This window comes from Malaclemys terrapin, chromosome 12, assembly GCF_027887155.1.
Source record: "Malaclemys terrapin pileata isolate rMalTer1 chromosome 12, rMalTer1.hap1, whole genome shotgun sequence".
Classification (NCBI taxonomy): domain Eukaryota; kingdom Metazoa; phylum Chordata; order Testudines; family Emydidae; genus Malaclemys; species Malaclemys terrapin.
Genome location: NC_071516.1, coordinates 44,503,044 through 44,527,033, shown reverse-complemented (window position 1 = coordinate 44,527,033; position 23,990 = coordinate 44,503,044). Strand labels below are relative to the sequence as shown.

Genomic DNA, 23,990 nt, shown 5'->3' with positions numbered 1-23,990 from the left:
CCACCCCACCGTTTAATGCCCTCATATTCTCCCCTTGGCTTTTCCAGCAACATCTTTGTCTACCTGGGAGTCCAAGACTTCATGAAGCCAGGACAGAACTGGCAACAGATCCAGGCCCATCACTGGGTCCAGCACACTGGCTTCAACGATGAGGATTTTCACAATGACATAATGCTGTGAAGGTACTGCCCCCATCCCATCACCCCACCCCCAGTGACCTCACACTGCTAGTGTACTGCCTCCATCCCATCACCCTGTCCCCAGTGACCTCACACTGCTAGTGTACTGCCTCCATCCCATCACCCTGCCCCAGTGACCTCACACTGCTAGTGTACTGCCTCCATCCCATCACCCTGCCCCCAGTGACCTCACACTGCTAGTGTACTGCCCCCATCCCATCACCCCACCCCCAGTGACCTCACACTGCTAGTGTACTGCCTCCATCCCATCACCCTGTCCCCAGTGACCTCACACTGCTAGTGTACTGCCTCCATCCCATCACCCTGCCCCAGTGACCTCACACTGCTAGTGTACTGCCTCCATCCCATCACCCTGCCGCCAGAGACCTCACACTGCTAGTGTACTGCCTCCATCCCATCACCCTGCCCCAGTGACCTCACACTGCTAGTGTACTGCCTCCATCCCATCACCCTGCCCCCAGTGACCTCACACTGCTAGTGTACTGCCTCCATCCCATCACCCTGCCCCAGTGACCTCACACTGCTAGTGTACTGCCTCCATCCTATCACCCTGCCTCAGTGACCTCACACTGCTAGTGTACTGCCTCCATCCCATCACCCTGCCCCCAGTGACCTCACACTGCTAGTGTACTGCCTCCATCCCATCACCCTGCCTCAGTGACCTCACACTGCTAGTGTACTGCCTCCATCCCATCACCCTGCCGCCAGTGACCTCACACTGCTAGTGTACTGCCTCCATCCCATCACCCTGCCCCAGTGACCTCACACTGCTAGTGTACTGCCTCCATCCTATCACCCTGCCTCAGTGACCTCACACTGCTAGTGTACTGCCTCCATCCCATCACCCTGCCCCAGTGACCTCACACTGCTAGTGTACTGCCTCCATCCCATCACCCTGCCCCCAGTGATCTCACACTGCTAGTGTACTGCTTCCATCCCATCATCCTGCCCCAGTGACCTCACACTGCTAGTGTACTGTCTCCATCCCATCACCCTGCCCCCAGTGACCTCACACTCATTCTCTGGATACACATCTTTGATCTGGCTGGGTGGTGCTGCCCCACAGCAGCTCTGATCCCTGCGCTGATTCGGGTCCAGTCTCTCTCTCTCGCCCATGGCAGCTGTCACACAGCGCAGAGCTGATGGAGTGGGTGGTGCCCATCCCCCTGCCAGAGACCAATCACCACATCAGCTCAGGCTCCGAGTGCAGCATGGCCGGGTGGGGTCAGACCGGAGTGAACACAACCACCGACAGGCTGCAGGAGCCGGAGCAGGAGGTGGTGTTGCACGGCCTGTGCAAAGAGCAGTACCGTCATTATGACCCCACCACCACGCTGTGCGCTGGCAGCCCCCATGTTAAGAAATCACCGTTCCAGGTAAATATTCCCCCCACACACCCGCCCAGAGACAATGGAGGTGCAGCAAGCTGCTCCAGGACAAGGAGCTGGTGGAAACCTATATGTCCGTATCCCCCTTTCTCCACTGCCCCAAAAGGGGAGTCCATGATGCATCATGGGAAATGCAGCCCAGGTAGGGAGCCAAGCCCCTAGGACGTCTCCAGGGATGAATCTTCAGTATAGTGTCCTTGTGCAAGGTGCTGGTGGAAACAGGCTTAAATTTAACATGGGCTCACGCACTTAGGGACAAGTAACAAGAAATGCTGTTCTGAGCCAGGGGCTCATCAGCTGGAAGCAACAGTGGGGGAGGGAATCCTGGTGTGTCGGTCAATCGCAGGATGACTATGGGCCACCATCAGGCCACGGGCAGGAGAAAGATAAATACGATCCTGGGATATAGCAGCTGAGCTGTCTCCAGTAGAAAGAGGGAGGGTTTAATGCCAGTGGAGAAGGCTCTGGGCAGAGCTCAGCTAGAATCTGGTGGCCAATTCTGGGCAGCCCTGTCAGAGTGAGAGGGATCACGGATGGAGCAGGTGCCGAGAAGGGCTGGTGGGATGATCAGGGGAATGGAGAGTTGGTCTGAAAAGAGGGGAATAAAATACCTGGGCTAGTGAAGCCTAAAAAACAGGCTGAGCGGGGTCTGATTGCTCTACAAATACATCGGGATGGGGGGAACACAAAGGAGCGAGATGACCATTGAACGTAAAGGACAAATCAGGGGTGGGGATCAACGGAGGCTGGAGGTGAGGAGAAGTTTCTAACCATCAGAGGGGGAAGGTTCTGGAACAACCTTCAGTGGGAACAGTTGGGTGGGGGGGGAACAATCTAACCAGGATGCCAATGGAGCTTGACAAGTTTATGGATGGGATGATATAATGGGGCTGTCTGGGATAGCGGGGACTTGACTCCATGACACAGTCCTGTGTTCCCATAAGGGCATGCGGCACCTGAACTCCCATGATGCACCATGATTAGACATTTTTGGGCTTCAATTTTTTAGCAAAATGTTCCAGGAAAAATGCTGATGAAAAGAGCCACCCGCCCTCCCAACCCCGCCGCATCCCCACCAAATGTTCTGACTCTCTCTAGTCTTCACCATCAACTGGGGGGCTACTGGTGAACTCAACCCTGAAGCTACTCAACAGATGGGACACTGGGTGAAATCCTAGTCCCATGGATGTGGATGGGAGCTTTGCCGTTGATGTCCATAGGGCCAGGATGGCATTGGAGCTGAGGGAGAATCAGTGTTCCCATCTCACAGGAAATGGCAACATTCCAATCTTTGTTTTCCAAGAAAAGTTGGCAGAGTGGAAATTCCAAAAGGAGAAATGTTGACTCAGAAATGTTGCAATGTTTTATTGCAACATTTTCAATTGAAGTGCAATATGTTGAGATGTGAACAGATTGAAATGCTTCCTTCCATATGAACAAACTGGAGAGAGTCCAGAGGAGAGAAACAAGAAATAATAAACAATCAGAGGTTTAGAACAGCTGGCCTAGGAGGAAAGGCTGAAAGAATTGGGCATGTTTAGGCTGGAGAAGATGAGGCAGGAGGCGGGGATGTGATAACATATCTTCAAATATGTAAAGGGCTGCTATAAAGAGGACAGTGACCAAATGTTCTCCGTGTCCACTGAAAATAGGAGAAGAAGTAATGGACTTAATCTTTAGCAAGGGAGATTCATGTTGGATATCAGAAAAAAACTCTCTAACTCTGAGGGTCCTTAAGCTCTGGAGCTGGTTAACTGGGGAGGTTAAGAAATTCTCTGGTTTTTAAGACCAGGTTGGACAAACACCTGTCAGGGATGATCTAGATTTATTTGGTCTGGCTTCCAAGTGGAGGGTTAGAATAGATGGCATCTCGAGGTTCCTACCAGCCCAACATTTCTATGAATCTAGGATTTTGGTTGTTGAGCTCGCCCATAATACTTCATTTCAAGTCAGTTCAACATTAAGCTGCAGTCCTTTATTAGCACATTACCTTCTGGGAGCTTAGTTCAGGCCTCTATTTTCCCTTACATAGCCCCTGCCTGGCCTACATCTCCCACAATGTACTGACTCATATGATTCCCATGATGCCATGCATGCATCTGACGAAGTGGGCATTCACCCACGAAAGCTCATGCTCCAATACATCTGTTAGTCTTTAACGTGCCACAGGACTCTTTGTTGCTTTTTACAGATCCAGACTAACACAGCTACCCCTCTGATACTTGTTTTAACAATTCTCTCTACCTTTTCCAATACTGGCCTGCAGATTGGAGATTGTCTGTGTGAATGATCCAGGGCTGGGGGCGGATAATGGGTGGCGGGCAGTATGCAAGTATGCTGGGTTGAGCCATAAACAAATAAATGAGACTGTCTAAGTCTGGATCCTCAGAGGTGTTTGGGTGCCTAAGTCCCATTGAAACCAGCAGGAGCCTGAATACCTGTGAGGATCTGGGCCCCTAGTTCTTCCTATCAGGGGATCTCAAAGTGCTTTACAAAGGCAGTTGGGATCATTAGCCCCAGATGGGGAAATGGAGGCATGGAGAGGGGCCATGACTTCTCCAAGGTCACCCAGCAGCAAAGCTGGGAATAGAACCCAGCCATTCTGAGGTGCAGATGACCACTGGGCCACACTGCTTCCCCCCCAAATCATTAGCACTTCAGTCAGGCAGTCCCAGGTGGTGCAGCTCCACAGCCTCTCCACCACACTGCTTGTTAATTTCACTTCCTGTCTCGTATCCTCTGCAATCAGTACAGACCTGATACAAACGTCTCCAGCCCTGAATTCCCGCTTGACTCGTGGTATCTGGGGCAGGTGTTGGGTCCCCAAGCGCAGGTCTCTGGTTACAGGGTGTGGGGCTGTAACTCCTACAAGACTGGAATTATGCGCAACCCCACCCTGACACCCAAATCCAGTAGCTGAGGAGCAGATACAGACAGAATCGATCTGTGAGTCTTCACCCTCCCCTCCATCTGGCTCTCTCTGTCTGGTAACAGGAGCAGTGCTGGCCAGCGCTCCCCAGTACCGGGAGATGCCATGTTGCTGACTCTTGTCTGGCTAAAGGCCAGATTTGTCTGACCCAGAGGCACAAGAGGGATTCCCAAAGCTGCCCTCAGATGCCCTGGGTCCCTCCACTCTGACCCGCTGCAATAAGAGATCAACATTCCTTAGACAGATTCATCCATTCCCATGCCCAGAAGGGGCCACGATGTTCATCTCATCTGAGCGCTGCGTATCTCCGGCCCTGAGATGTCCCCGAGTTTATCTCGACTTGAACTAGAGCAGAGCCGTTGCAGAATGTCCCAGCTTGAGTTACACGTCACCAGGGATGGAGAATCCAGCCTGGCCCTTGGCAGCAGCATCTCCGAGCCTGACGCTGGCCCAGCCACCGAAGAGATTTGAATGGGCAATTCCCAGGCAACGTCATTCAGATCCCCTGGGCTGGGTGCTCTGGCCCGCACAGTACGGGAGGGCAGAGGAGATGGTCTAATGGTCCCCTCTGGCTGTCACTTCTCTGGCTCTACAAACAGCTCAGCATCGACATTATAGAAACCTTTTCACCCTCACAGTGTTTCCGTCTCTGTATTCAAGGCAATTCCTGTTAAACAGAGTCTGTCTGCGGCCGTGTAACAAACACTGTGGGGTTCTCCCACCGCTTGGGAAGGGAGACCCCTAACCACTGACAATTACACTGTGGGTTATTGCACTGCTACGCCCCACTGACCCCAGCTGGGATCTGGCCCCATTGACCCCAATGGAGCTATGTCCCATTGACACCAGCTGGGATCTGGCCCCATTGACACCAATGGAGCTATGTCCCATTGACACTAGCTGGGATCTGGCCCTATTGACCCCAATGGAGCTATGTCCCACTGACCCCAGCTGGGATCTGGCCCCATTGACCCCAATGGAGCTATGTCCCACTGACCCCAGCTGGGATCTGGCCCCATTGACCCCAATGGAGCTATGTCCCATTGACACCAGCTGGGATCTGACCCCATTGACACCAACTAGGGATATAAGCCACTAGGTTGGTGATGGGACAAGTTTAGGGACATGTGGCTTTTCCTGTCCAGGCACTGCTGTCGCTGATCTGGCCCCATGGTGGGGGACTGGCTGGCTGGCTGAGGAGGGTGGTGAATTGGACTTGGGGCCCCTTCCCTCTAGGCCCCTTCATCTGGCCTCAGGGATGAGAACTAGCTAGCTCAGTGGGTTGTATTTTCCCAGACTCAGCAAGGTGGGTGGGAGAGGCCCTGCTATCACCAATGCCTTGAAGTGCAGTGCTTGGTCTCTCTGACTTCAGCCCCTCCCCCGTCTCTCTTGTGATGGCGGGAGATGTGAGAAGGATCAAAGGGCCAGGTTCCCATTCACAGCTGAAATGAGTTCAGGTTAACCACAGCCCCCACTACAATAAGCAGGGAGAGACTCTAGTGTCTCTAGTGTTAGCAGTGAACTCACGTCCCCCAGCTCAGCACCAGATGTGCATGGAGACAGAGGCTGCAGGACCCCAGATGGGCAAAATGGGGCATGGGCCAGCCCCAGCTGTGCCAGGCTCCAGGCACTGAGCATCCCCAGAAGATGTCCAGCTGTGCAGACTCAGCAGGACCTGACCCTCCCCCCAGCCCATGCAGGGAAGTCTCCAGAGAGCCAGTTGGCAGAGAGTTTGATGTGAGGTTTCCTGTCCCCCCCCAGCCGTGTCTATAAACCCCAGGGCTGTGTGCGAAGCACCTTCTCCTTCTGGAGCAGAGGATGCTGCTGCTAGTTCTTCTCCCCAGGGCCATTCTCCTGCCCCCCAAGGGTTTGAGCTGGTAAGGGGGGCGGGCATAGGGAGCAGAGCCTGCACATGGCTCAGTGGAAGGGCCTGGGGCTGCTTCCCCAATACAGCAATCCTTGGGGGGCTGTGAAAGGAGGCATGTTCTCCTCACCATCTCCTCACCATTGTGGGGTGTCCCAGAGCTGAGGCATCTGCGGACCAGTGAGGTGGGGAGTAGGGGGGGGAGCTGTTTCCACAGATCCGTGGGTATCCTGTCTCCATTAGGGAAGCTTCCTACGAATGAACATCAGCCTCTGATCGTGGGTGTGTGATGTCCCCTGGAGTCCACATGCAGGGTAACAACCTCCTACGGCTGCTGGCTAACTGCCTCGGCCCTTTAGCTCAAGGGCTGTGCCCCATGGCTCTGGTCAACCACAGAGCTGGGAGGCCATTGCATCAGCACATTTGGGAGCCCACCCAATTTTCCAGCCCTGGGTGGAGACCAGCTCTTCCTGCACCAGTAGCCAGCACAAGAGACCTCGGGGCTGGCCTAACCTGTTTGTGCCCTAAGGGGCCATTCTGGTAGCTGGGCAGAGCTGGGAACCTCCAGGGCTTGACACTAATATGCTGCCCCCCATTTCTAGGCTACCCAGGGCCCCGCCAGAGCGATTGCACTTACAGCTGATTAATGGGGCGGGTGTTGCAAGGGCAGGGTGGGTCTGGAAAGATCAAAACACTCATGGCTAGTAGGCATGTGTGTCAGGGTTACAACAGTGCTCCAGAACTACTGACCTCAATGGGATTCTCTAGTGAACTCAGTGGGGTGGGAGGGGATTGTCAGTGATCTCCTCCTTAGCTGGGTCGAGGGGCCAATCCAGGAGGAGGGGGCAGGGAAATTGGGCTGGCTGGAGTGAGGGGCCAATCTGGGGCAGCAGAAGGCTGGGTTGAGGATGAGGGGAGGGATAGGACAGGAGTCCTTTGTTAAACACTCCAGCCTCATGTTGTCCCAAAGCAGGTGAGTTTTACCCCTCCCCATCTCTCTGCCACGGGAGATCATCCGGGGAAAGAAAGCCGGGCTTCACTCCAGACCTTACATGGTCTTCCTGAAGATAGGGACGGGCGGAGATGGAGAAAGACGCTGTGGAGAGATCTTGATTTTGGAGGATGTGGTGATGACAGCAGCTCATTGTAACTGCAACCTGGTGTAAGAAAGATGCCATCCCCCATCCATGAGCCAGTCAGGCCCTGTCCTGGGGCTGGATCAGAGCCAGCATCCCTAGAAGGGAAAGGAGCCATGTCCCATTCCCTGCCCCCTGAGTAGAGGTGAAAGTTGGCTGGTATGGGCCAGTACGGTGTACTGGTAAGAAGTGGTCACTGGTAATGGACCTTACACAGCCAATGTACAAGATTGCTATCCCTTTTGTCCCCCCCCCCCCGGGTCACTGAGGGGGGGGCAAAAGGGGCAGCAACTTTAAGGAACTTCACTTTAAGGACCCAACCAGCAAGACCACTGATGGGGCAGCTGCCCCAGGGTCTGGTGATTGCAAAGGCCCCGCGGCTCCTGGCCACCGCCACTGCTACTGTGGCAGTGGCCAGAGCCCTGGGCCCTTTAAATCACTGTCGGAGCCCTGGCCAGCACCGGCCAGGCAGCGCAGAAAGTCTGGCTGGGAGAGGCTGACCCTCAGCCTCCCCCTTCCACCTGCGGCACAACACCTTCCCTTAGGAAGGCCAAAAAATAATTTGAAGAACAGCTAGCCAAAGACTCAAAAAGTAATGGCAAAAAAATGTTTAAGTACTTCAGAACCTGGGAGCCTGCTAAACAACCAGTGGAGCCACATGCTAAACGCACACTCAAGGATGATAAGAAACTAAATGAATTCTTTGAATCCGTCTTCACGGTTGAGGATCTGAGGGAAATTCCCAACCTGAGCCATTCTTTTTAGATGACAAATCTGAGGAACTGTCCCAGACTGAGGTGTCATTCGAAGAGGTTTTGGAACAAATTGATACACTCAACAGTAATACGTCACCAGGACCAGATGGGCTTCACCCAAGAGCTCTGAAGAAACTCATATATGAAATTGCAAAGCTGCTAATTGTGTTATGTAACCTATCATTTAAATCGGCTTCTGCACCAAATGACTGGAGGAGAGCTAATGTGCCACCAATTTTTAAACAAAGGTTCCAGAGGTGATCCTGGCAAATACAGGCCAGCAAGCCTGACTTCAGTACTGGGCAAACTGGTGGAAACTCTAGTAAAGTACAGAATTGTCAGTGTGACTCTCACATTGATCATCACGGTTGGCCAAGAGAGCGAAGCTCAACAGATGGGTGGATACCATTACCCTGCCCCGCGCCAGCGAGAGAGTAGAGCCCGGGGCCCTGTACAGAGTCACCAGCTGTGGCAGGTCTAGCCCAGAGAGTGAATCGACCCCGGCCAGGCTCCGGGAGGTGGATGTGGTGGTGATGCAGGATTCCACATGTCCAAGGAAACGTAATGGGCAATAGCATCACTATAAGGCCTCCAGCATGATGTGTGAGGGGGATCCAGAGAAGGGCAAAGGCTCTGAGAAGGTAAATCTGCTCCTGGCTTCAAGCATCCTTGATAAATCGTTATTATTAATGAAGCTGTTGGTGTTACAGATCAGGCCCCGCTGTGGTAGGTGCTGTATAAGTGAGTGGGGAAATAACTGGTCTTCTCTGGGGAGAGGCTGAGACCAACTGCACTGGGGTGGGGAGCTGCCACTGAGCTGTGCATCATCGGGAAATGACTCACTGAGCTGTTCTCCATCTGTGGCTTGTTTTACTTCTCAGGGCGACTCCAAGGCCCCCTGGTGTGCAAGAAAACAGCCAAGGGCATCGTCTCTTGGGGGCCTCCTATGTCCCCGGGGGTGTACACGAGAGTCTCCATCTTTATCCCCTGGATATGGGTAACGATGAAGAGGCTGCAGCCCTGCGCTGCACTGGGAATCGCTGCACGGGCCAGAGCTGCGCCGCTTCTGTGCTTTGGAGAGGCCCAGATGTAGGGTCTGCTTCGCAGAGGGGCTGAGCTTCCCGCCTTCCCCCCCACAAGGCTGAGTCTCTCCCAGCCATCACTTTGCTCAGGCAGAGTCCAACCCATGAACATCAAGACAGGGAGCCTAGGGGAGTTAGGAGCCAGGTTCAGGCTCCCTTGGGAATCCCAACCCAGACTCTTAGGCTTCCTCTTCACTAGGGAAACAGCTGGTTTATATCCCCCGGGGTAACGAACACGGGCCAAATCCTAGGGCAGTTGTGGTGGTTTGTAGCTCTCCCCCCGTGTCAGCCAGTCGAGTGACCAGTTCTGGCGGATCCTCATCATTATCTGACTTGCTAATTCCTGTTAAAACTGCAGCCTGCCTCACTGGGGCTTTCCCATGGGTTAGTTCCCCCCGGAGTGGCCACCTCCTGTACCAAACGCACCTGTTCCCAGTGCCAAGGCCAGCGGGAAGGGAGCTCAGCAAAGGCCATGCTGAACTGATTGCAGATCCATCCCCTACGCTAATCGCCTCCTTCCCACTTCCCCTGCCACTGCTTCCCGCAGCTCCCATTGGCCAGGAAAGGCAAACCGCAGGCACTGGGAGCTGCGAGCGGCCGTACCTGTGGATGCTCAGGTAAACAATGCATCTCGCGGCCCGCCAGGGGCTTACCCTGAACATGCCACGGCCCAAGGTTTAGAATGTAGATTACCTTCATTACTCTTAGAAAAATGCTGTGAATTGATTGGTCGCAAAACAGATTGTGGGTAGGGGAAGCAGTTCGTAGATGTTAGAATAAAACCTGTGTGTGTCTCTGGGAGTTTTCGGACTGTCCTATGGCATTCTAGGGCAGGGATCAGATTCTCTCTATTAAACCCTATAGGATGGTGCCAAAAAAAAGAAAAACTATAGAAAGGCTGGTATTTTGGAGCCGGCACCCCCTAGAGGGGAAAGCCCTGATGTCCCATTCCCCCGTCCCCAAGCCAGCGAGTCTCCACTCCCTGGGGTCCGATCACAGCTGGTACCATCTACAGGGGGCAGGTTCCATATCTGACCTTTTCAATTCCTACTGATCCTGATCCGGACCATGATTCTGCCCTGAGCATGAACCTTCGCTCAGTTCACGCTGGTTCCGAGACACTCCTGAGAAAGCTGTTGTGAAACTCTGCTTTCCACCTGGCACATGCCACTTGTGGTGCAATAAAAGGCCTGATGCAGCATCCTCTGTGTGTGTGTCTGGATTCCTGTCTGTGTCTGACTGTAACTGCTCTGCCTGGCGTTCGCCCCACATCTGCCCCTCATGGCCCCTGAATGTGGACAGAGCATTTGTTGCTACCCTGTTCCCTGTCTGCTAGAGATACCGACCCAGCAGGAATTCCCCTGTTGTGGCAACAGTGCCCACTACTGTCCCAATGGGTGTACAGCTCGGCGATTGTTGAACTCGATATCTTTTTTTGATATACGCAGCTTTGTTGTAGCCGTGCAGGTCCCAGGATATTTCAGAGACAAGGTGGGTGAGGTGATATCCTACTACATCAATTTCTCTTAGAGAGAGACAAGCTTTGGAGCTTACACAGAGCATTTCTTCTGGTCTGGAAAAAGTCCTCTGTGTGTCACAGCTCAATGCAAGGTGAAACAGATTGCTCAGCACATGAAGTTAACACATATTTCAATAGAGCATTCAAGATGAAGTATCCTGTTAACATCTCTCCAGTAATAGGGGGAGAAAGAGTGTGGAAAAGGTGCGGGGAAAGGGTCACAGATTGTTGTAATAAGCAATGAATCCAGTGTCTCTATACATCTCTTCTTCTTCTTCTTCTTCTTTCTTTTTTTTACTGTCTAGTTAAGTTATGAAGTTAAGCTCCCAGGCTTATCTTTTGCAGGTGTTGTGCAGGTTTCCTTTGAGGATGAGGACCAAGAGGTTAGCTATGGAGTGATCATTTTGTGAAAAGTGTTCGCCCCTGGCTGGGTGATAAGGTCTTTTTGTCCTTCATCATTTTTCTGATTGAGTTCATTCGAGGGTGGTTGTCTCATTTCACCCACCTATTTGTTATTGGGGCATTTAGTGCACTGGATGAGGGAAGCCACATGGTGTGATGAGTATGTGTAGGACCCATGGGCCTTGAAATGTAAATTGTGGGAGGGGGTGTTGATCATCATAGCAGTGGAGATATATCTGCAAGTTTTGTATCTTGTCCTGGCAGGATCTGATGCTACTTTGAGTTGGTGGGTCCTGGTCTGTGCGGAGCTTGCTTTTGATGTTGAGCTTGGATAGAAATATGCGCTCACTACTTAGGCTAAAAAAAGTGTTCCACCTTGTACTTAGCTGTCACACCCCGAGAATCTTTCCCAGACCTGAAAAAGAGCTCTGTGTAGGCTCGAAAGCTTGTCTCTCTCACCAACACAAGTTGGTCCAATAAAGGATATCACCTCACAGACCTTATCTCCTTTTGATCAGATTACAACTTTGGTTGATAAAGGTAATGGTGTTGATGTTATACACTTATAATTCTTGAAGGCATTTCACTTGGTACCGCAGATGTTGATTAAAAAACTAGAATGATATAAACTAACCTCGTTATCTCCACACTGATATATACCTGCCTCTGGAGATTTCCATTACTTGCATCTGAAGAAGTGAGGTTCTTACCCACGAAAGCTTATGCTCCCAGTACTTCTGTTAGTCTCAAAGGTGCCACAGGACCCTCTGTTGCTTTTTACAGATTCAGACTAACACGGCTACCCCTCTGATACTAGAATGATATAAGATTACCATGGCACACATGACGTGGATTAAAACCTGGCTAAATGGTAGGTCTCAAAATGTATCTGTAAATGGGCAATCAACATCAAATGGGTGTGTTTCTTGTGAGCTCAGGGATCTGTTCTTGTCATATGCAATTTACCATTTTTATCAATACTCTGGAAGAAAACATAAAATCATCACTGATAATGTTTGCAGATGACTCAAAACTTGGGGGAGTGATAAATAATGCAGAGGACAGGACAGAGTGATCTGGATTGTTTGATAACTGGGTGCAAGCAAACAATACACATTTTAACATACCTAAATGTCAATATATACATCTAGGAACAAAGACTGGGACACTGTAGCCTGGGAAGCAGGGACTCTATGAAAGATTTGGGGGTCAAGATGGATAGTGAGCTCCCAGTGCACAACTGTGGCCAAAAGGGCTAGTTTGATCCTAGGGATGCATAAACAGGAGAATCATGAGTAGGAGAAGAGAGATTATTTTGGCCTGGATTTGGTCTTGGTGCAACCGCTGCTGGAATCCCATGTCTAGATCTGGGACCCACAATTAAAGAAGTATTTTGATAAATTGGGGAGGGGTCAGAGAAGAGCCGTGAAAATGATCAAAGAATTAGAAAACCTGCCTTACAATGATAGACTCAAAGAGCTCCATCTGTTTTGCTTAACTACATGGGGAACAAATATTTACTAACGGGCTCTTCAGCCTAGCCGAGGAAGGGCTAACCTGGTCAAAAGGCAGGAAGCTGAAGCTACACAAATTCAGACTGGAAATCATAGGCGCCGACTCCGTGGGTGCTCTGGGGCTGTAGCACCCACACAGAAAAATTAACCCACCAGCAGCCATGCTCCCCCCCACCTCGCCACCTTCTCCCTCCCTGAGCATGCCACGTCCCCACTCCTCCCCCTCCCTCCCAGCACTTCCTGCCCCCCCCACCTAACAGCTGTTTGGCAGCACTTAGGATTTTCCAGGAGGGAGCAGGAAGAGTGAGGACATGGCGCACATAGAGAGGTGGAGAAGAGGCAGAGCAGGGGTGGAAAGGGGGTGGGAAGGGGTGGGGCTCAGGTGGGAAAAGGCGGGGTGGGTCGGGGACTTTGGGGAAGGAGTGGAATGGGGATGGGGTGAGGGTGGGGCAGGCGCGGGCCAGGGGCGGGTGGGTCGAACACCCACCAGGCAGAGGGGAAGTCGGCGCCTCTGCTGGAAATAAGGTATAAATTTTTAACAGTGGGGGTCATTAACCACTGGAACAACTAGCCAAGGGGCAAAGTGCATTCTTCATCACTGACAATTTTTATATCAAGACCGGATGATTTTTTTCTAAATAATCTGCTCCAGGAATTATTTTGTGGAAATTCTCTGGTTTGTGTTATACATGAGGTCAGACTAGATGATCACTGGTGGTACCTTCTTGCCTTAGAATCAATGAATTTAGATGGATGGACGGATGGATGGATAGAAGTTTATGGGGATGGATGAATGTACAGATGACTGGGATGCAAGGATGGATGAATGAACAGATGGATGCAGGGATGAATGGATGGATAGGAGGGGATCAGTGCATGGATGGATTTGCATGGGCATTGGAGGACGTACAGGTGGCTCGGATGGATGCATGGATGGGTGGATGGAGGGATAGTCTTTTCCACCGTAAGAATTACACTTGCAACATTGATGCACCCTCCTTATTAAGCCCAACCTAACCTGAAATAATTACCCAGAATTAAATCAACCTCAACAAACAAATTTTACTAAACAAATAAGATCTGAACAATCAAAATTCAGAAGAAAGAAAGAAATGTAGGACTGGATGGGACCTCGATACATCATCTGGTCCAGTCCCCTGCAATGAGGCAGGTCTAAGTATTAAATAGATTATCCCTGACAGGTGTTTGTGGAACCTGCTCTTAAAAATCTTCGAAGAAGGCAATTCCACAACCTCCCTGAGCAATTTGTTCTAGTGCTTAACCACCCTGACAGGAATTTTTTCCTAATGTCCCACCTAAATCTCCCTTGCTGCAATTTAAGCCCATTGCTTCCTGTCCTGTCCTCAGTAGTTAAGGAAAACAATTTATCACCCTCTTATGCATAACAATCTTTTACGCATTTGAAGACTGTTATCATGTCCCCTTCAGCCTTCTCTTCTCCAAACTAAACAAACCCAATTTTTTCAATCTTTCCGCAGAGGTCATGTGTCCTAGTCCTTTAACCATTTTTGTTGCTCTCCTCTGGACTTTCTCCAGTTTCTCCATATCATTCCTGAAGTGGCGTGCCCTCAGATGGATACAGTATTCCAGTTGAGGCCTAATCAGTGCTGAGTACAGCCAAAGAATGACTTCTCGTATCTTGCTTACAACACTCCTGCTAATATATCCCAGAATGACGTTCGCTTGTTTTGCAACAGGATTACACTGTTGACTCTTATTTAGTTTTTGATACACTATGACCCCAGATACTTTTCTGCAGTACTTCTTCCCAGGCAGTCATTTCCCATTTCATATGTGTGCAACTGATTGTTCCTTCCTAAATACAGAGATTTGCATTTGTCCTTATTGAATTGTGTCCTGTTTATTTCATACCATCTCTCCAGTTTGTCAAGATCAGTTTGAATTCTAATCCTGTCCTCTAAAGTGCTCGCAACCACTCCTAGCTTGGTATCATCCGCATACTATATAAGTGTCCTCTCTATGCTATTATCTAATCATTTATGAAGTTATTGATTAGAACCTGACCCAGGACAGATCCCTGCAGGACTCGTCTCATTATGCCCTTCCTGCTTGGCTGTGAACCACTGATAATGACTTTCTGGGAATGGTTTTCCAAGCAATTGAGTACCCACCTTATAATAGGTTCATCTAGGTTACATTTCCCTAGCTTGTTAATGAGACGGTCTTGCGAGACAGTATCAAAAGCCTTACTAAAGTCAAAATAAATCACATCTGCTGCTTCCTCCCCATCCACTAGGCTTGTTACCCTGTCAAAGGATGCTAGGTTGGTTAGACATGATTTTTTCTTGACAAATCCATGTTAACTATTAGTTATCACCTTTTCTTTTACGTGCTTACAATCTGAGTGTTGGATTATTTGCTCCATTCTCTTTCCAGGTACCAAAATACAGATGACTGGTCTATAATTCCCTGGGTTGCCCTTGTTCGCCTTTTTATAGAGAGGCACTGTCTTTGCCCTTTTCCCATCCTCTGGGATTCCTCCCGTTGTCCATGAGTTCTCTAAGATAACCACTAATGGCTCAGAGATACAGATAGAGACATAGATAGAGGGGGCGGGGGAGAGAGAGAGACAGACTCTGGACTTGCACTTCTGCTGAGATCCCTATCGGCCTTTGGGAGCTGAGCATAATTTAAGACCTGGCCCCACAGTTTCTCTTGGATGCAGAAGTTGCTGAAGGATTTTAATCCTGCCTTCGGCATCCCCGGGTGCCCCACACCCAAAGCCAAGAGAACCAAGATCTTTTCTAAAGCAGCTTCTCTCCCATCCCAGCTGGTGCGGAATTCTCCAGCAAAATGTTATTTTGACCTGACAAGCCCCATGACCTCCCCGTGCGAGGCAGCAGCACAAGGGGTAGTGCCCTCCTTGGCCGTGTAAACAGGGCCGTGATGATCAGGAGCTGGGAGGGGTGTTTCCTTGGGGATCCTGGGATCGTGCACCAGTTATGGGGAGTGCATTTTAAAAGGGATGGTGACAAACTGAAGATGGGGCAGGACGGGGCCAGGCAGGGCCGTCTCTAGGTTTTTTGCCGCCCCAAGAAAAAAAAAAAGGCCGGAGTGCCGCTGCCGAAGCAAAAAAAAAAAAAAACAAAAACAAAGAAAAAGGGCCGGAGTGCCGCCCCAAGCGCTTGAATGCCGCCCCTTGAAAAGTGCCCCCCCAAGCACATGCTTGGAGCGCTGGTGCCTAGAGCCGGCCCTGGGGCCAGGCCAATGGTTCGGGGGCTGGAGAAAGCACCTGGCAGTGAGAGACTGAAAGAGCTCAGCTCACTTTGTTTGGCTTCTCCACAAGTTCCTGGGGAGGTGCCTGTGCTCGGGGCACAAGGACCTCCACAGGGAGATGAAGCTGAGTACCAGGAATCTCTTCAGTTGAGCAGGGAAAGGCAGAGCAAGCGCCTATAAGGATTGGTGAAGCCCAACCAAATCAAACAGGAAAGGAAACCCCAATGTGCGACAGGGAGGGGGATTAACCAGGGAATTAGCTCCCCGGGGCATCAGACCCAGCCCAGCTGCCTTGCTGGAAGAGGCATTCGCCGGACACCAGTGACCGGGCTCAGTCCGGGGGAGCTGGGCGAGGTTCTCCAGCCAGGGTCACTCAGGAGGGCAGAATGGACCCTGCTGACCTGAACATATAGGGATCCAAGCATCCAGGGGCAGAACAGACCAGTGGGGAGTTTGCCATCTGCAGCTGGGAGGCGTCAGTGCTGGCCACGGCCCCAGCCAGGGGCAGGGAGGGCATGAGAGCAGGAAGGAAACTCCCCCAATGCAGATGGGGATGTGGCTGAAAATTTCCTTTCAGGGAATCTCCACCCCTGACACATCACTTCAGGGGAATTTTTTTGTAGCCGGGTACGTGACCCTGCACTTCCCAGCTCACCTCTACCCAGGGGCCCCTCCCCGCCACCCGCTCTATATAAACCCCGGGGCTGAGACCGACCCACCAGTCCCAGCCCCTGGATTTGAACCAAGGATGCTGCTGCTGCTGCTCTCCACGTCCTTGCTCCCGTTCACCGCGGCCTTTCTCATGCCCCCGAGTCTTCACACTGGTGAGTGGAGCTGAGAAACTGGACGCTGTCCCAGCCCCAGGGGGCTCACGATCAGAGTGGGGCTGAGCGAGTCACTGAGTTTTTGGTTTAGGGTCCGAAACTCTGGGCAAAATTGGGGTTCCTCCCAAAATAATTTTTTTCTTCCCGAACGAAAACCCTGAAAAGGTATTATTTCAAAGCAAATATTTTTTCATTTTTTTTCCATTTCCTTTGGGGTGCTTCCTTTGACCTGAAACAATTTTATTTTTTTTTTGGCTTTTGGTTTCATTTGGGGGCCTGTTCAGGTGTTTTTCACCCTTATTTTCTTTAATTAGCTGAGTTTTGAACCAAAATGCAATTGTGAAACAAAACATTGATCCAGAACCAATTTTGTTTTCTTTTTTATTTGCTCTCAGGTGCTTCCTTCAATCCCCCCAAAAATTTTGGGGGTGTTTTTTCATTTGATTTCAGCTCACTTTAAAGGGTTTTTTCCCTACTGTTTTAATCATTTATTTTTTTTAAAAATCACGCCATTTCTAAACAAAACAACATTTCAAAACAAAAAAGTGAGTTGCCTAGAATGAAAATTGCCTACTTTTTCCAGAAAAGAAATCCTTTTTTTACAGCCAAAATAATCTTCAGAATTTGGTTCTTTTGATGCCCCAAAGTTGCATTTTTTGGCAAATATACCAATTGCTTAAAAACTTTTACCTGGCTCTAGTGGTGAGATGTGGGAGATCAGGGCCCAAGGGCAGCACAGCCCACACCAGGGGCAGGGGGATATAATTAACCATCAGGCTCAGGCGGGTATCAGGAGATGGGACATGGGGCCCGGTGGTGAGAGGAATCCCTGGCCTTATTCAGAGACTGATGATAGCCGGGGGGTGGCCTCACAGACAGACAAATTGATGGGCATGTAGGGGATAAGGAATGGATGGATGGATGGAAGGATGGATGGATGGATGGATGGATGGATGGATGGATGGACAGGTCCATGTGGGAATAGGTAGATGTACAGCGGGTACATGTATGGGTAGGGACCAGGCTGGTTGGGATGAGGGGATAATCCAGAGGGAGGCTGGGCTGGGGGGACCAAGGGGCTGCCCCAGGCAAGCTAGGGGATAGGCTGAGGGATTAGGGTCTGGGTTGCACTGGGGTCTTGGTCTCACTCTCCAGACTCCCTTTTGAACCCCTCCCTGTCTCTCTCCAGACTGGGTCCTCGGGGGCGAGGAAGCCCTGCTCAGCTCCAGACCCTACATGGCCTATGTGCAAATTGGGTCAAAAGAAAGCTGTGGAGGATTCCTGATCCAGGAGGACGTGGTGGTGACGGCAGCTCATTGTAACTGCAACCTAGGGTAAGACACACGCCTTCCACCAGCCCTGAGCCAGCCAATCTCCGCCCGGAGTCTGGATTGGGGCTGGTGCCCCTGGAAAGGCTGAGGGCGAAAAGCTCCCTGAGCCAGCCAGTCCCCCACCCTGGGGCTGGATCGGAGCTGGAAATATATTGGCCCAAAGACTAGAAGTGTTTACGGGATGTGAAAATTACAAATTTCCCTGCGTGCCTATTACATTTTAAAGCCTAAACCCACGCAAACTAGATACAATCTTTGCCGTGAATTCTCACCACTTTTTCTCATGTCCTGCTAACCTTGGAGGAGGGAAGGGGCTGTCCAAAGGTGCTGAGCCAAACATCTGGGCACCATTCTGGACTTCAACATCTTTTGTGATGCACTCAGCAACCTCTCATATCCCACATACTGACCTCTGTCTCCAGGGTCATTTCCAGGGTCAGATCTGGGCTTTCTGCTACTTTTGTCCATAACCAGTAGATGGCGACGGTGCATAAAAATTTCTTTGATCCTTTTCTTATTTGTATGTTTCATTGATTCCAGCGATCTTATTTCTGTGTTGGCCAGCCTAGGCATCTGGATTCCCCCCCTTTTCTTTTACTATTTCAAAGTTACAACCAGGTTAGGGCCTTACACGTTTCCAGGTGTGTTTTCCTTCTTCTGCAATGTAGTTCAAAGATTCATAGAATGCAAAATCATTGTGATCATCTCGCATGACTTCCTGTATAACACAGACGACAGAACATCTCCCAAATAATTTTGATCTACAGCAAATCTTTAAAAAAAATCCAGTCTTGATTAAAAGTGGCCAATGATGAAGAATCCACCATGACCTTTGGTAAATTGTTCCATTCGTAAGTTACAGTCCCTTTTAAAAAATCATACCATGAAACAATCACTGAAAAGAAAAACAAACAGAATCCTTTATAGTGCCTCTGAACTTGAAATCAAATGACCTCGAGTTTCTTAGTATAGGACAGGTTTTCCAATTGTTTGATCACTCTCATGGCTGTTCTATGACCTTTCCCCAATTTATCAATGTCTTTCTTGAATCATGGACACCAGAACTGGACAATGGGTCACTCTGAATAGCAGAGTAGTGCTTAGGTCAATCTTTGGGGGTCTCTTTGGCCAACCAGAGGGAAGAAGGAGGAAGTCCATCCTTATGTAGGTGCATGAGATGGTCCCTGTGTTATTCAGTCGCACAACTTTAGGTAGAAATCTGCACAGGGCAGGAGCAGGGCTGATGTCCCTTCCCGAGGGCCCGTGATGGACCCATCCTACCATACAATGGGCACTAAATCCCCCATATTCTCCCCTTGGCTTTTCCAGCAACATCTTTGTCTACCTGGGAGTCCAAGACTTCAAGGAGCCGGGACAGAACTGGCAACGGATCCGGGCCCGTCGCTGGGTCCAGCACCCTGACTTCAACAATGAGAACTTTCACAATGACATCATGCTGCTGAAGGTACTGCCCCCATCCCATCACCCCACCCCCAGTGACCTCACACTGCTGCAGGCACTGCCCTTATTTTACCACCTGGCCCCCCAATGACCTCACACTTGCTCCCTGGACACACATCCATCCTCCACCCAGGTGGTGTTGCCCCACAGCAGTTCCGATACTGTGCTGATCCTGGTCCATTCTCTCTCTCTCTCATCCATGGCAGCTGTGGCACAGTGCAGAGCTGACCGAGTGGGTGGTGCCCATCCCCCTGCCGGAGGCCAATCACCATGTCAGCCCAGGCACCGAGTGCAGTGTGGCAGGTTGGGGTCAGACTGGAATGAACACCAACACCGACAGTTTGCAGGAGGTGGAGCAGGAGGTGGTTTCGGACAGCCTGTGCAAAGATCAGTATCGGCATTACGATCCCATCACAATGCTGTGTGCCGGCAGCCCCGATGTCAAGAAATCACCATTCCATGTAAATATCCCCCCGCCCGCTCGGAGCCACTAAGGGTACAGCAAGCTGCTTGAGGGAAAGTAACTGATGGAAACCAATATGGCCATGCCCCTTCCGTGCTCCAGTGCCCCAAGAAGGGAGCCAATGGTGCAACATGGGAGATGCAGCCCAGCCAGGGAGATCAGCACTTAGGATGTCTCCAGAGAGGTATCTCCACTGTTAGTGCCCTTGTGCAAGGCGCTGGTGGAAACAGGATGAAATTTAACATGGGCTCATGTCTATAAGGACAAGTAACAAGAAAATTGCTGCTCTGGGTTGGGGGCTCATGAGCTTGAAACAACTGAGGGGGATGGGGAGGGTGTGTTAGTTGATTGCAGGATGACTATGGGCAGCCAGTGGGTGATGGCGAGGAGAAAGGTTAATACGATCCTGGGATGGTGCAGACGAGGTATCTCAATAGAGAGAGAGGTTTTAATGTCAGAGGAGAAGGCTCTGGGCAGACCTCAGCTAGAATCTGGTGCACAATTCTGGGCAACCCTGTCCCAGAAAGAGGGATTCCGGCAGGAGCAGGTGCTGAGAAGGGCCGGAGGGATGATCAGGGGAATGGAGAGCTGGTCTGACGAGAGGGGAGTAAAATACCTGGGCTAGCTTAGCCTAAAACACAGGCTGAGTGGGGTCTGATTGCTCTACAAATACATTGGGATGGGGGAACACAAAGGAGCGAGATGACCATTGAAGCTAAAGGACAAATCAGGGGTCGGGATCAATGGAGACTGGAGATGAGAAGAAAGTTTCTAACCATCAGAAGGGGAAGGTTCTGGAACAACCTCCAACAGGAGCATTTCGGGGGGAACAGCCTAACCAGAATGCCAATGGAACTTGATACGTTTATGGATGAGATGGGACAATGGGGCTGTCTGGGATAGTGAGGACTTGACTCCATGACTCAGTAGGGCCTGTCCAGTCCTGTGTTCCCATAAGGGCATGAGGCACCTGAAATACAACTCCCATGATGCACCATAACTAGAAATTGTTGGGCTTCGATTTTTTAGTAAAATGTTCCAGGAACAATGTAGATGAAAACGGGGAACACCCACGCCCCTGCATCACCACATGTTCTGACCCTTTCTACTCTTCACTATCAATGGAGGATCTACTGGTGAACTCAACCCTGAGGCTACCCAACAGACAGGATCCTGGGTGAAATCCTGGCCCAATAGATGTGGATGGGAGCTTTGCTGTTGACGTCTATGGGGCCAGGAAGGAATTGGAGCTGAGGGAGAGTCGGTGTTCCCATATCACGGGAATTGGCAACATTTCAATCTTTGTTTTTGAAGAAAAGTTGAGATGTCAACATTTTTGGCAGAATGGAAATTCCAAAAACAGGGTTGACTCAAAAAGAAGAACAGGAGTACTTGTGGCACCTTAGAGACTAACAAATTTATTAGAGCATAAGCTTTCGTGGACTACAGCCCACTTCAGAAATTGACTCAGAAATTTTGAAATGTTTCATTGCAACATTTTTAATCAAAATGGAACATGCTGAAATGTGAACAGATTGAAACTTTTCCTTCTGTGTGAACAAACTGGAGAGAGTCCAGAGGAGATAAACAAGAACAAATAAATGATCAGAGGTTTAGAACAGCTGACCTAGGAGGAAGGCTGAAAGAATTGAGCATATTTAGGCTAGAGAAGAAGAGGCTGGAGAGGGGACATGATAACCATTTTCAAATATATTAAGGGCTGCTACCAAGAGGACAGTTAGCAAATGTTCCCCATGTCCACTGAAGGTGGGATAAGAACTAATGGGCTTAATCTGCAGCAAGGGAGATTCATGTTGGATATAAGGAAAAACTTTCTAACTCTGAGGGTACTTAAGCTCTCGAACAGGTTAACTGGGGAGGTTGAGGTTTTTAAGACCAGGTTGGACAAACACCCGTCAGGGATGGTCTAGGTTTATTTGGTCCGGCCTCCATGCAGAGGATTGTACTAGACGACGTCTCAAGGTTCCTTTCAGCCTGACATTTCTATGAATCTAGGATTTTGGTTGTTGAGCTCACTCAAAATGCTTCATTTCAAGCCAGTTCAACATTAAGCTGCAGTTCCTTATCAGTGCATTGCCTTCTGGAAGCTTAATTCAGGCCTGTATTTTCCCTTAAGTAGCTTTTGCCTGGACCACATCTCCCACAATGTACTGAGTCATGTGATTCCATGCTGCCCCAAACAGCTCAGTCAGAAGCAAATCTGAATTTCATTATGGGAGATGAAGTCCTCCATGTAACGAAGCCCTTAGGAGAGAATGAAGACCTGAACTACTATACCCATAAGCCATTGCATGGATAGGAAAAAGCAGTTTAACATTTTGTTGAACTGATTCCTAACTATGGAATATTCTGATTTGGGTGGAACTGGCTTGAAAAGAAATATTTAATTTCAATTTTCCTGATGCAAAAATGGAAAATTCTCAGGGAAAAAAAAATATATGGAAAATTTCAGTGTTGTGGAAACTGCCTTTTCCACAGGTATATCATTCTGCCCAACTCTAGGTTTCTCTCTCTGCCCACCCATTTCTAGGCCAGTTCTGTTTTTTGACCAGGCCTGGGCCTTCAACTGCAGAGAACACCTGCCCCACACGCAATCTGAGATCTCCAGAGGACAGGCCGGGCTGGGTAATGTCAGTCACTGATGTTATTCTCCTTATTGGCAGGGCGATTCCGGCGGGCCCCTGGTGTGCAACGGGGTGGTCCAGGGCATCGTCTCCAATGGAGATCCGGATGGGCGACCCCCCACTATATACACGAGAATCTCCAAATTCATCCCCTGGATCAACGAAACTCTGCAGAAACTGAGTTAAAGGTGACGCTCCCTTTTAAAGGGTGAATTTAGCCATACTGGGTTCTGTGCCTGTGTGTAACTCCTGAGGTGGTTTATATTAGAGGGATTTTTTTTTTCACTCTTAAAGAAATGCTACAAATGGCTCAGTCCTGAAATCCTTTTCTGGCTACAAATGCCCCTTCGATGTTTGAAATTTTGTTCTATTTTATTTCAGAGTAACAGCCGTGTTAGTCTGTATCCGCAAAAAGAAGAACAGGAGTACTTGTGGCACCTTAGAGACTAACTAATTTATTAGAGCATAAGCTTTCGTGGACTACAGCCCACTTCTTCGGATGAAGAAGCTATATGCATCCGAAGAAGTGGGCTGTAGTCCACGAAAGCTTATGCTCTAATAAATTAGTTAGTCTCTAAGGTGCCACAAGTACTCCTGTTCTTCTTCTATTTTATTGTCACTCCAAGCGGCTAGTCAATGTTTGGGGCTCTGCGGGTGCTCTGGTTCAGAGCGAAAATTCACAATAGGGCCTGGTATTTACTTGATGAAATCTGGTTTATTTACAAGTCCTGTTTCTCTGAACACAGTCAGAATCAAACAGCAGCAGACAGCTTCTCTGTTCACTGTCCCAAGCCTGCCTCTCCAGAAAAGACTCTGTGCCCAAAAAGCTACTTCTCTTACCTGTTTCTCAGGGCCACATTCCTTTGCTTCCAGGTTATGTCTGCCTGGCTTTTTACTCTCTGTCTGTCGCTCTTCTGTCCCCAGGTCTCTCTGTATTATATCTGTCCCAGTCACATGCTTCATTACCCCAGAACAATATTCGGTGACAACCTTTCCTCCTGATTCATTAGAATCCCCACGTGTGCACAGGGTTTTACCATCAGCCTAGGGGATTCTGGAGTAAGGGTACAATTTTCATTGTTGAATTGTATACGCCCTCTACAAATGCTGATCATTTTTATATCTATTGCAGTCTTCAACGGTTTTCTACCATCAAAATTCCTAGCTGCAGTATGTCATTGGTGTCTTAAAAACTTTCTTTCATCAAACCAGAGAGCAG

General features: G+C 49.9%; 1 protein-coding gene and 1 pseudogene across 1 annotated transcript; both read left to right on the top strand.

The window, feature by feature from the left end:
• Positions 1–1,411: 1,411 nt before the first annotated feature.
• Positions 1,412–9,365, top strand: LOC128846122 (duodenase-1-like; annotated as a pseudogene).
• A 7,424-nt stretch (positions 9,366–16,789) lies between these two features.
• Positions 16,790–23,141, top strand: LOC128847032 (duodenase-1-like). The gene is made up of 5 exons (XM_054046357.1): positions 16,790–16,871; positions 18,061–18,205; positions 19,532–19,667; positions 19,870–20,124; positions 22,811–23,141. Exons 1-5 carry the CDS (start codon positions 16,796–16,798, stop codon positions 22,955–22,957), a joined length of 759 nt encoding a protein of 252 aa, XP_053902332.1. The 5' UTR covers positions 16,790–16,795; the 3' UTR covers positions 22,958–23,141.
• The last annotated feature ends 849 nt before the right edge of the window (positions 23,142–23,990 follow it).